Consider the following 13,917-nt stretch of genomic DNA (forward strand, 5'->3'; position numbering starts at 1 on the left):
AAAATGGGTGGTAGAGATTTCATGTGCTTCAGTCCTTTCAGAGGGAGAAGGCGTCATTCTGGGCTGGAGTGGTCAAGGGGATTTTTGATGAAGGAAGCAGGATATAAAATAGGTGTTGAAAGATGAGAGGAAGTTTAAACCCTTGCTGGCATGACATCTTCTTCTTAGTAGGCCTTCATTAAAAGTTATTGATTTGAATTGAAATGGTAGAGAGGTGAAGAAATAATTCATAATGAATTAAAAATAAGTTCATAAGCTCCAGCGCAGGAAGGTGCCGAGTACATGTGGGCAAGGAGGGCATTTTTCTGACCAAGAGTGGAAACTAATATTGCCACACAGGATGGAATGAGATTATGGAAGCTGGTTTTGGTATGATGGATGATAGTGAGCCATTACATATTCTCACAAGAGGATGGTATTTCAGGTTTATTATTCTGATAAAGGTAAACTTCTTGGATGGGAAAGGAAGAGAACACAAGTTGGAGAGATTAGAGAGAGGCCTCAACTTGGATAAAAATAGTTCCTGATATTTTTACAGCTTTTTTTTTTTTCCTGCAGAAAGCACCCGATAAACCTATGAGAGAGGTTCTCACCACAAACCTTGTAGGAAAGTCAGATGAACATTCTAACTTTATACGAGAACTGAGAATACGAATTAATCTACGTTATAGAGCTGGCAAATGTTGGCACTGGAACATAAACCTATTTTTTCCTTGGTTTCTATGATGGTTAATTTTACATATGAACTTGACTGGACTCAAGATGCCCAGAAAAATGTCAAAACATTATTTCTGGTGTTTCTAGAAGAGATTAACATATCAATGGGTCGACTAAGCAAAGAAGATCTGCCCTCACCAAAGCAGGCAGCTACCATCCAATCTCTTGAGGGCGCAAACAGAACACAAGGACAGAAGGGCAAAATCTGCTGTCTTGGAGCTGGGATGCCCATCTTCCCTGCCCTTGGACATTGGTGCCCTTGGCTCTTCAGCCTTCGGACTCAGAGGAGGATTTACATATCATTAGCCCCCAGTTCTCATGACTCAGCTTCAACTAAACCACCAGCTTTCCTGGCTCTCTGGCTTTTAGAGAACAGATTGTGGAACTTCTTGGTGATCATAATTGTCTGAGTCAATTCCTATCATAAAGCTCCTCAGATGTATCTTACGGGTTCTGCCTCTCTGGAGAATTCTGACTAGGACAATTTCTGAGCTCAGTGTTCTTGCCATTAAGAAACAAAGGATGAGATTTCAAACACTGAAAAGGAATAATCTATGCAACTTCGTAAGGCATGTGAATTATAATGGTATGGAAAGAGTCCTATCCTGAATATCAGGAAATTTAAATTCTAGTCCTTGGGCTAAGGCAACTAGTGTGACCTTAAATAGATAATTGTCTTCTATGGTTAGCTCCTTCTTCTTCATTTGTAACAAGGGCATTGTATGTACTAGGTTAAGTTCATTTTTGTATGCTGCTCTTGGAATTTCTGTGTCATTAGATGACCCTGTGAGATGGGCATTGTGGTGGTAAAAAAGCATTGGAGAACAGAGTTGATTTTAGGGCAAAGGGTGATGAGTTCACATTTATATATCCGGAAAAGGTTAAAGGGAGTGGTAGTTAGAAACTGGCCACATCCTAGTCCCTGAAATCTGTGTCACCTTATGTGGTAAAAGAAATGCCGCAGATGTGACTGAGTTAAGGGTTTTGAGTTGGGGAGTTTGTTCATTCAGGATGATCCAGGTGAGTGCTTGTAAAAGAAAGAGGGAAGGGGAGCTCAGAGTTGAAAAGGGAGACATATGACAGAAGCTGAGTGAAGTAACTGCTGGCCTTGAAGATGGAAGGGGACTTGGTGGGGGGTTGTGGGAAGAATCGGGAATCCATCAAAGACAGGGAAATCGATTCCCACTCCCACTCCACCAAAGCCTCCAGAAGGGTAAGATAATAAACTTGTGTTGTTTTAAGCAACTAAGTTTGTGATAATTTGTGATAGCAGCCACAGTGGATAAACACAGGGAGCGACTAGGGAGGGAGGACTAGTACCTAGTTAACACCTGCTGTGTACTAGGCTTTGATCTCACAAATAGCTTGTGAAGGCAAGGAAAATAAGCCTGAAATTCAAAATTATAAATCATGTGAGGTGAATTTTGTTCTTCCCATATTTATACTTGAGGAACAGAGATTTAAATAAGAAAGTACTTTGCCCAAGATACTATAGAAAGTTAATGGCAGAGTTGGCGATTTAAGTTCAAAAAATGCCTCCTGTGATTAAAAAACCAGACCAAACACTTCTTTAAAGAAAAAGGGGAAGAACTAGAGGAAGGCATAACTTAATCATCACCTAAAAAGGTAGGTTCTCCCAGGTCCCCCAATTTGTACCGGCTCCAAAATTGGTGTCTGACATGTATTAGGCACTTACTACCTGCTGATTGAAACAAAGATCCCAGATTGCACTCTTTAATCATTAATTGTTCTGCAAGTTTACCTTCACTTCATGACTTGTTGATAATGCTAGCTGTAGGTGTCTATTTCCTGTCTTCAATTGGAACTGTGATTTACAATAATCATATCACATTTCTTTGTCCCAGTGAAAGTTGAGTGTAGAGTGGGTTTTCAACAAACACTTGCTGAATTTAGTTAGACTTAGTGTCTGTCACATGCTGAAATACTATAACCAGGAGATGTGTCTAAAAGCTGAAGAAGATACCACTGTGGGGGTTCACTTTACTGGGTGTGCTCATGGTGATGGTCAGGATTTAAGGCAGCATTAAGCAGAAGAATATGTACGCTTCACATTTTCTTTGCATTGAAGACTCTATCATTTTGCCAAAAGACCAACTCGGCCAACATCAGATCAAATCTTGTATCCTAAATTGAGGACCAGAGAAAGCATGTGGCTTGAATTGGCATGTCATGTTGTAGGATGAACACAAAGCTTTAATTCTGGAATCATACTTTTCCTGGTAGAACAATCATATGAGAAACTAAGGAACAGAGGTTTACTGTGGAAATGGCTGATTTCCATTTCCTAACTCACGTTCAACCTGGGGGCAAATGCTCCATGCTCATTTTCTGAAATGGCCTGTATGATTTATCTGTTGTTACTTGCTCCTCCTTTTCTTTTGGTTGATGTTGAACAGGTGATTTCACATAAGTGTACATATGATGAAGTTACAATGTACTTTTGGGGGAGTGAACTCGTAAAGCTCATAGGAGACATAGTGGATAAAAACATAAGGAAGCTCCAAAAAGGTTTAAGTCAATTCACAGATGTCAGAGTTAGAACCAATTTTATTTTGCTTGTTTATTTTTCAGTGCTGAGGATCAACCACAGGGCCTCATGCAAGCTAGACAAGCACTTTACCAACTCCAGTCTTAAAAATAGTTCTTAAGAGACAAACACCTTTACAAAATACTCCCCAATGGCGTTACTGCTAGAGAACACAAAGGAATAGCCCCTTAATTCCTACCTATCTCTACATCTCTGCAGGCACATTCATATTACCTGCCCCTCCTTGATATCCACCCCCCAAATTATCTTTCTCCCATTTTGGTCCCAATTTCTCCACACCATTACCACCACCCTATAGGTAATCACTTTTTTCCTCCTTTGGGTAATTTTTCTAAGTCGCTTTACGCAGATACAAGCAAACAGGAATAGACTTTCTTTTCTCCTTTCTTACAGGCATAGCATGCTCTATTATATTCACCTTGCTCTTTTTTTACAACAGAGCATCCTGAAAGTCATTACATATTATTAAAAAAGAAAACTATCTTTTTTTCAGTATCACTACATCATATTCTGCTGTGTGGATACACCATAATTTATTTAACTAGTACCCTTGGGGGTTGTCATTGAGGTCTTTTTTTCCTTCAATTTTTTCTTAGTATTATAACAAAGGCTACACAAATAATATTGTTACATGAACAGCCGTGTATTTCCTGACGTGCACATATTTATTTGTAGGATAACTTCCCATAAGAAGGACTGTTGTTTCAGAGGGTAATTGCATTATAATTTTATTAGACAGTGCCTGGCTCCCCTCTGTAGAGACGGTACTGCTTTGCACCACCAGCAACAATGCATGAGAGTGCTTGCTATTACTTCGATTCTTATCATCAAACACAGACATGCACCTTCTAGGGATAATGGCTTCTATGAGCTTACTCTGCAGCACTCAAGGTGGTCCGATTTCTATAGAAGTCAGTAAGTACAGGGCATGGAATTGATGAGGATGACATCTGCCTACTGTTCAGAAGCTTTACCCAGGATCACAACTTCAGAAAGATGTATGAGGAAGCCCCTTCGACATGCTTTTGTTGAAGCCCATCCTCATATTGGAATTTAAACCTTCTGTCTACTAGATATGTATCAGCACTGATAGGGGCCCTCCTGTGACTAACACAGTAATGCTGGCTTCATTCAGAGATGGCACGACCTGCTTGGGACAGGGCAAGGTAGGTAAGTGGCATGGGCTTTGAAATGACAATCCACAAATACCCTGCCTCCCTAGGGTGTGACTCAGGGTATGTCATTCAGCAGAACTGAGACCTTTAAAATTGGAAACTAACTCCCATGCCTTTTTGGACTACTGTAAGATTAAAAGGAATAATGTTTGAGGGAGCATTTAATACATAATAGCTTTCAAGACTTTTCCCTTTTGCCTTTCTGAAAAGAGCAAAGATTTGGAAAGAAAAACCCTAAAGGCTCCTAAACAGCTAAAATTTGTCACAATTTCCATATGTGAAAGCTATCTTACTATACTAACAGAAGCTCAAAAATGTATTTATTATATGTAATTGTAACAGGCTTTGTTATTTGGCTTCTTAGCCTATATAGGAGTAGAAGTACAATGACCAAAGTTGTTAACTGACTCAACTATAGCAAGCAGAGATTTAAAAAAATGGTTAAGAAAAAACCTACCACCACCCACAAAGATGGTGGGCTTCTAGATAGTCAGAACTCTTAGCATAGGGTGCCTCAAGATCAAGTGGTCAAGAAAAGGTTAACTGGGGATAGGGGTGTGGCTCAGTGGCAGAGCACAGGTACCCAAGATCCTGGGTTCAATCCCCAGAACCTAAATAAATAAAATGTTGACTATCTACCTTTGTGCAGAAAGCAGGTGGGGTGATGAATTTCCTTATATTACTCCTCACCCTTTTAGCTAATGTTTTGAAGTATCTATGTAATACATTAATGGGTTTATTAAGATTCATATCATAAAATATAAAATACATTTTTTGGCATTTGAAAGGTTAAATCTCAGTTATTCAAAAAATTAATCAGTTATCCAATTATTTTTTAAAGAGAGAGAGAGAGAGAGAGAATTTTATTTTTAATATTTATGTTTTTTTAGTTCTCGGCGGACACAACATCTTTGTTGGTATGTGGTGCTGAGGATCGAACCCGGGCCGCACGCACGCCAGGCGAATGCGCTACCAGTTGAGCCACATCCCCAGCCCCAGTTATCCAATTTTTATTGAGTGTCCACTGTGTGTTCAACACTGTGCTAAGTGCTAGGCTTACTTGGAACACTTAATTGCCCCAAAACTCCAGGGGAAAAAATGTGATTCATAGCAGTCCAAATTTATTTAACCTTTCCATGAGACTTCATGATGGCTTTATTATCAATGTAACTGATGTTAATTCTAGAACTTTCTGGGTTTCACAATATGTCCTCTTTCCAAGGAAGATAAAATTGTTAAACACGTAAATATAATGTTGAAATCACTTGGTGGTCTGTGAATCTTATATATCTACTCAAAACTTCAATTGTGATAAACACTTTTGACTCATAATTTCATGCGTCAGCTTTATATAGTGAGTGTAACTTACTTAGCTAATTTCACTAGATTATGTTCTTTCAGAGCACAGAGAAATAGGAATCATAAATATGCCATTACTGGCTGTTTTTGTTTCTCATTTCATAGCCTCACAGCTTAAAGAGAGGAAAATATATTTAAAAGCACAATTAGCTTCACCTATTTCCTAGAAGTATTTAAAAATGCTTTATTTTATTAGAGATACCAAATCTACTAAGAAATTTAAGTAGATATATGTTGGCATTATGCAAGCATAATAATAATAACAAGAGCAATTAGTTTATTTAGTGCCTACTACCTATCAGGTATCATATCGAGAGCTATGAATGAATGCATTGCCACCCAGCAAATAAATCTTTTTTTGAACCAGGGATTGATCAGGGGTACTTGTCCACTGAACCACATCCCAAGCCCTTACCCAGCAAATATTTAAAGAAAGTACTGTTGTTCCCATGATAAAAAGGAGAAAACCAAGATTAAATGAGGTTATGTTGCTCACAGCATTCATTGTTATCATTTTAGTGGAACTGGAATCCAAACTTGATAATTTGTACACTAACACACTTATGCCATTTAAGGTGTTATTCTTCCAAACTCAGAAAAGAAATAGAATCCCATCTGTATGCAGAAATTCTCTTGACCTGTCAGTTCTTGGTTTTACAACCATAGAAATAAGGAAATTAAACCATAGCATGAAATAAGGATACAGTTATGTGATGTGATTCTCAAAGTAGCTTTTGGAATCACTCCCCCCAAACCTCAAAACCAGGGGGTAAAAAATCTCTAAGCATTTTCTCAAAGTCTTTATAGGTTTTATCTTGGCATATATACTCATGAAAAGTTGAGTCTAAAATGCCTTGACACTCTCAAAACTTAAGTAGATACGCTCATGTTAAACATCATGTACATCAAAGTAACTATTAAAGTTATCAAAGGCAACTTTCCTTCTCCAAATCTCAATGTCATACAAATATGATATACTTGGTCCTCTTAACAGTCTAAAGAAAGTTCTTAATACTATTAGATTTTACTGAAAGGAGAAATAGAATTAGAAAAATGTGTTAAAAAATCTTGGGAGATGGATAAAAAAAATCCAGGCATTTTCTTTCTTTTTTATTTTTAATTTAACTTCAAATGCTCATTTCACCTACTTAGTAATAACCACAAATGTGTAGCTTGCCTGTCTAGCTGAAAATATAGTTTCACTGGAAGATCATTGTAATTCAAATCCATTCAGTGCTGCTTCACTTATGTAATTTGTTAGCTAAGTTCAAGTAGTGTACCTGCACCTATCTTAATGATATAGCACATTAATAACATTTTCACTCATTTAAAGCCATGTTTACCAACATAGCCTTAGCACCAAAAAAAAAAAAAAAAAATCCAAATGACAATATTCACACATTCAAGTAGAATGAACAAGTAATTGATACATACAGGTTAAGTTCTGGTTAGTTTTGAATTTTCCAAATTAAGGTCAGAGAATTTTCAAGCCACACACTTAAAAAAAAAAAGTTGATAGAGAAATATATTTTGGTATTGCAGAAAATATACTCAAGGTCACAATATGCCCATTATGTCCTTACTCCAACATGCAAGACACAATCAGGCTGATTTCTACCTGGATTTTGCCTGGAGCTTTCTTAAGGGAATGGTGGAAACTTTATTACAAAAGATGGTGAAGTTGTCAGTGACAAGACAATCAGGGGGTCAACAGAGGTAAAAGGGGAGGAGAGATGTCTAAATAGAAGTGAGAATGAGTAAGTTTTTGTGGGAGTCAGTTAAACTGAGTTATGTACCTTTTAGAGCCCCTCAAAATAAGAAAGGAGTAAGTGTGCAATGTAAAAGAAAAAGGAAAACAGCCAGAGAGGTGAGACACAGCCATTTTGGTGTGGGGGGTGTCTAACTACACAATGAGGTCATCCTATCTCCCGGAAGTGACACGTAATCACCTGCTTTGCACTGGCTCCGCCCCTTCCCTCAGAGGCCCGCCCCTTCGCCAGCAGCTGGGAGGGTGTTAGGGGGCGTTTCTCCAGGAGGAAAGCTGTGAGCTGCGACGCTGAGGAAGGGGACCCCAAAACGTCTGGCACTGCCCCCTCCAGGGATCACTTTGGACCGCCTCACTCGGCCCAGCGGGATTCTGAAACGCCGAGGGGTCAACCTGATGGGTTTCGGGGTCAACGGAAGAGGGGAAGGGGAGCCCTGGCGGGGAGAACCCCCCGGCCCCCCGCCCAGCAGCTGAGGCACTGAAGGGCGGCCATCTTGGCCGGGAGGGTAGGGCCGGGGAGCTGCGGGCGCCGTGCGATTGGGGGGCTCGCCCGGAAGTGACGCCAACCACCCGGAAGCGGAGGGGGTTCCCTGGCCCACTCCCCCCTCGTTCGTTTGCTCCCCCGCTTCCTCCCCGCCCCCCTTCCTCTCCATTCGTTTCCCCCCCTCCCCGGTCCCAGCCTTCTCCCCCCACCCGTCCCTCCCCCCCAACCTCCGGAGCTGGGAAGAGAGTCAAGATGGCGGCGAAATCCGATGGCGGTGGCGTGGGGGTGGGCTTCGCCCAGCTGCACAACCTGGACGAGGCGGTGGGCAGCGGCGGCGAGGAGGACGGGGAGCCCGGGGGAGGCGGCTGCGGCGGCGGCGGCGACGGCAGCGAGCCCGGCGAGAGCAGCTCGCTGCACATCTGCCACTGCTGCAACACCTCCTCGTGCTACTGGGGCTGCCGCTCCGCCTGCCTGCGCTCCCTCCTGGGCAAGAAGCCGCGCCGCAGCGCCGCCGCCGCCGACGGGGGGGACCAGCCGCTGCAGCCGCCCGCGGCCGCCGGCGCCGACCGCCACCCCCCGACGCCCTCGGCCGCGCGTCCGCAGCCGCCGCAGGTGGAGCGGCCGTGGCTCGACTGCCTGTGGATCGTGCTGGCGCTGCTGGTCTTCTTCGGGGACGTGGGCACCGACCTGTGGCTGGCCCTCGACTACTACCGCAAGGGGGACTACGGTTACTTCGGGCTGACCCTCTTCTTCGTGCTGGTGCCGTCGCTGCTGGTGCAGAGCCTGAGCTTCCGCTGGTTCGTGCAGGACTACACGGGCGGCGGGCTGGGCGCCGTGGAGGGGCTCAGCAGCCGGGGCCCCCCCATGATGGGGGCCGGCTACGGCCACGGCGCGGCCCGCGGCGGCCCGGGCGCGGGGGGCTCGGCCACGCCGGGGGCGCAGCGCCTGTGCCGCCTCTCCGTGTGGATCTGGCAGTCGGTCATCCACCTGCTGCAGATGGGGCAGGTGTGGAGGTAAGCTCTGCGGGCGTGGGGGCGGGGGCCGGCGGCGGGCGCTCGGACGGCCGGGGCGGGAGGATGGGTGGCCGCGCACTCCCCGGGCGCCTCGGGACCGTGGTTCGATCCGGATCCTGGCCACGCCTTTTGGCCCAGGGATGCCCAGGTCCCTCTGTCTGCCTGTCTTCATCCCTGGTTCGCACTTGGCGGAGACCCTGCCTCAGCCCTCCCTCCCCTCCTCCTCTGCAGACCTCTGTCTCCTGGTTGTCCCTTTGCACTATATCCCAAGGTAATCAGCCACTGGCGCTCTCTGTCTGCACCCCAACTCGCGTCCTGGTGGTGGGGTGGTGGGGGGGGGACCTGATTTTCCCCAGCCGATTTGCACTCGGTTTGCCCCTTGATGAGACACGTCTCCTCTTATCCCGTTTTCTCTCTGCAGTGGCCAGTGTGGGGCCCTGTGGAAAACCCTTGCTGCTTTTCCTTTTAGAACTCCATTCCACGCTCCCTTCTCCCGCAGTCCCAGCCCCCGTGAATGACTCCAAACCGCTGCCCTCCTTGAAGGAAAAATGACTTTTTTTTTTCTGGTTTAGACATGCCCTTTTCTTAGTGACAGGTAAAAATTGGATGTGTGTGATGGCAGCAAGCGTTTGCTATTAATTCTCACCTCTAGAAATTCAGCTACCCTAGACACATCTTCTGTTTTGGGTGGCCAAGCCAGTGTGTAAGTGATTACTGTTTACACAAGACTCAAGCTCAGCTTTGCGGCCCTTGACTCTTAATCTGAATTCTCCATGTGCCAGGTGAATCCCTCAAAACCCACTTGCAGGTGCTCTTTCTCCCTGGAGCCTTATCTGATTACCTTAGTGGCTACACCGAGTAAAGAATCCCACTGAAACCTTAGTCTGTGCCCTCCAACTTCACATGAGCTTGTATGTACATTCAGGAAACGAATTTTAGTTGAGAGTGTTTGCAAGAGGAAAAAAATCTTACAGAAGACAAATTACATAGGGAAAGGCCCTTCATGTATGTGCTTCTGTGAGAAGGCCTAGACTGCCCCAGCTCCTATATGCCCAGTAGATTGTAGGCCTCAGCATTTCAGGTACCTGAGGTATACTCAGTTTAACACTGAGAAGGTTCATTGTCTTTTGGCTGGTTTGTTCAGATATCAGTTCTGAATCTTAAATAAAAATGTTTCAGAAAGCATGGGATTGAATTAAGTCAAAACATGAGAATGAATGCAAGAACTTTGTCTTACACATTTTATATGCAGATTCAGGATTGGGGAAATGAGGGTGGTTCTTGATATTCTTGGTCTTCCCACAGTTGTTTACTGGTGTTCTTGGTTGAACCAAGATCCATTTTTCTAACTGCATTTGTCCGCAGATAATTTGTTTCCTGTGAAGTTTATAAGAATAGGGGAATAAAATAGAAAAACATGATGATTAACTTTTAGCTGCTGTGAGCATAGCTTGAAGTTAAATGAAAATTTGCAATGTTTTGAATTTGACATTTACCCCCCCCCCCACTTTATTCTGAATCAAAGATTGTGTATGCTATTGATACCTTTTTTCAGTTTCTTGGAGGCTGGTAAGATTCAAACAGTGAATGGGGAGAGAGACAAAAAGTATAGGAAAGGGAGAGACTTTCAAGTACTAGTTGAGTTGAACAACATATATTAATAACTAGGCTTCTACTCAGGTCACCTATCTCCATGGCTTAGACTTCTTATGAATATGAATGGACAATATGAATGTTGATGTTAGGTTAAAATTCCTGAGAGAATCATTTCTAATGTAATCCATTGCGTTTATTAGCAGTAAGCTTTTGGAACATAATGAAGTGGTAGTTCCCCTCCCCTATTCAGCTGAATCTTAATTGTATTTTGGCAAAATAGAAGTCTAGATTTTTGGGACAAACAGAAAAGTATGTTTTAGGTGTAAATTTAGCTTTTGAATTTGTTTAAATGGCGTGGTTTATTTTCTTATTTTTCTGATCGTCATGTAACTTTGAAGGTCTGCAATGAAATTTGAGTGTGTGTGTGGTGCCTGTGATTTTAGTATGTCTAATTTTTTAAAGATTCAAATATAGCTCTAAATATCCATAGGGTTAAGGTGTTGAAGGATATGCTAGTTCAGCCATGCTGTTTCATCCAGCATAGCTGTATTTCAAAAGAATTTTATTTTTTCAGTAGGCTGATTTTGTTGGAAATGCTCCAGGAACAAGGTCTGCTCCTTAATACCTGCTAGACATGTTGCTTGCACCAAAATCATTCATAGGTAAGAGGTTGGGAGAAAGGTTTTTATTCTTTCCTTGTTTTCATCTCTTGGCAAACAGTTGCTTGTCTTTGTGTGTAAACACACATCACCTCAGTTTTTACAGCAGATCTTCTGGGGTTGTAGGTTCCTTAATCATATTTGTGATTTAAATTGCTATTTCATAAGGTCACATGACATAAAGATAAAGGTCCAGGAATTCTATCATTTGATTTGGGCTACATTGCTAAGAAAATATGTCAGTGAAGTTGTACATTGTCAAAACTGATTCTATTAAACCATGAAAAAACTGTCTCTTCACATAATTTTTCTTTCCCTTTCTAAGCTCTAAAATTATTTGAGTTTTGTTTGGACAGAGCACATTGCCTATTTAAGAACATTTAGTCACTCCTGGTATTGAAGCATACACTTCTTTGCGTGTTGTCTTTCTTATAATGATGGTATATACTTGACATTTCTTTTGCCAAGTGATTTTACAGAATGTAAGAAAGTATTTTGATGGGGTGAGAATTGGAGCATGGAAGAATAGTTGTGTGTAATGATTTGATATCATGAGCCTGTTTCTGTGAGCACTGGTGTGTGGACAAGGTCTATATAATGCATGCTTCACTAGCACTAGTTATTAAACATGTAACTTACTGTGTGGCTTTGTGTGCTCTACTTTTCAGGTGATTTTCCTAGGGATAATGGGCATGTGAGTCACTCTGAACAGAAATCTGAGTCACTCCAGGCTGTACTTCAGTACAGTGTGTTGTCATTATTAGAAAGTGAGATCGTATTCGTGGAGGGTTTGAGGCTGGGAACAGTGATTGAGTTTGCATCTTGCTTGTCATATGTAAGTTACTCTAGGCTGTTATCCTTTCTGTGCCTTTGTGTCACCTTTGTGCTTAATGTAGTGGTTGTTCTCTTTGTCAGGGAGCAACAGTTCTTCACCAAATCATTAATCTTACTTAGAGTTTATTTATTTTTATGTGTGTGCTTACATTCTTCTCCTTGATAGAATAGAATAAAATGTACTTAATTCTTTATAGTGGTGCCTATTTTTAAAGTGAGGGTCAGCTGTTCTTTATCTTGGGAGATGGGGTGGGCTATAGGGTGGCTTTTAAGGAAGAAAAAAGAAAAAGGCATTTTACATTTTATTACGGCACCTGAACACTCTAAATCTTTGTTTTAGAGTATTTTTCTGTGTTGAGACTAGGTATAATCAGAACACAGCTCTATAGTCAGTGCCGGATGTGACTGGGCTGCTGCAGATTTTTTTTTCCCTTAATTATTCTGTCCCTATCTCATCTCTGTAAGTAGGGAGCATCTAGTATATTTTGGGTCTTTGTTCATATTGGATATTTTAGAATAGTGGTTCTCATTTCTGGCTGAGACTAGAACCTACTGCGGCTTTTAGAGAAATAGAAGTGCCTGGGCACTGGACCTTCCAGAGAAGATTCCCACCACAAAATGCAAACATCATAGCTTCCAAAATTCCACAGCTGATCAGACGGGCAGCCAGGCTTGAGAAGCATATTGAATTGGGTTTCAAGCTTATTCCATTTGGGGATGGGTATTGGATTTGTGTTCTTAATAAAATATGGTGGAACAACTGGGAAAGGAGTGACTTGGTACTATGGAGTTTGGTCCCCAGACAGTGCCATAGCTAAATACCTTTACCTTGGAAACTGAGTGTCTGGAAGTTTCTTGGGGCTGTCTTAAGGGTTTGCACTTAGGTATTTCAGAGTTTCTGTTTAAGTCCAAATATGAATCTCATCCTAAGAAGATTCCTAAATTTGAAATGGTCTGCAAACAAATTGTAGGCCATTTCTTTGCCTTTTGTGTAATACAAATAGTACTTTTATGATGCTATTGCATGTAAAAGGTATAATAATTCTGTTGAATTTTGAAATGATTCCTTTAATAGGCTTGAGGAAAACATAACTGGGATTACAAGCAGTGTTGGGATAAGTGATTAGTAATGTTCTTGTAGTTCTTAAGATTTTGTGATTAAAGAATGGAAATGCTACATTACAGATAAGGACATTTCATTTGTCTGGAGCCAGGGTACCAGTCATAGTTACATTAGAAGGTTTTTTGTGTGGGTGGGGGGTGGGTGTAGGAAGCTTTATATATCTGCTTATTACTGGGTAGGAATCTCAGTGTTGTAAAATAGTATTTTTAAAATTTTATCTATAAACTTAATGGGATGTAGGGTTAAGAAGATATTGAGCTTTTTTTTTGTGGTGCTGGGGAGTGAACCCAGGGCCTCGTACATGCTAGGCATGTGCTCTACTTCTAATCTACACTTCTGCCCCCTCAGGGAGATTTGTTTGATAAACTTGAGAAAATTGATCTGAGAACTCTAAGTAAAACAAGTAGTCCAAAAATAAAAACAAAAAAAGAGGAAATTGTCTTACCCTATCAGAAAGTAGATTTGTTCTATCAACAATTAGACCAATGTGCTGCTGGCAGGGAAATTAAATAGGTAGTGACAGAGAATAAAGAGTCCAGGAATAAATTGATAGCATTTGTGAGAATTCAGTACATAGTAAAGGTGACATTTGCAATCAGTGTAGGGAAAAAGAATTATTTATC

General features: G+C 42.0%; 1 protein-coding gene across 2 annotated transcripts in view; it reads left to right on the top strand.

Annotated features, from left to right (window-relative positions):
- The first annotated feature begins 8,321 nt into the window (after positions 1 to 8,321).
- Xkr6 (XK related 6) overlaps positions 8,322 to 13,917 on the top strand; it is a 230,751-nt gene continuing 225,155 nt past the window's right edge. The window contains exon 1 of one of the 2 annotated variants that reach the window (XM_026398874.2): positions 8,322 to 9,082. In XM_026398874.2, the coding sequence (XP_026254659.1) occupies positions 8,322 to 9,082 (761 nt within the window). The remainder of the gene's footprint in view (positions 9,083 to 13,917) is intronic. The other variant, XR_003301705.1, reaches the window with a different exon arrangement.

This window comes from Urocitellus parryii, chromosome 14, assembly GCF_045843805.1.
Source record: "Urocitellus parryii isolate mUroPar1 chromosome 14, mUroPar1.hap1, whole genome shotgun sequence".
In the NCBI taxonomy this organism is placed as follows: domain Eukaryota; kingdom Metazoa; phylum Chordata; class Mammalia; order Rodentia; family Sciuridae; genus Urocitellus; species Urocitellus parryii.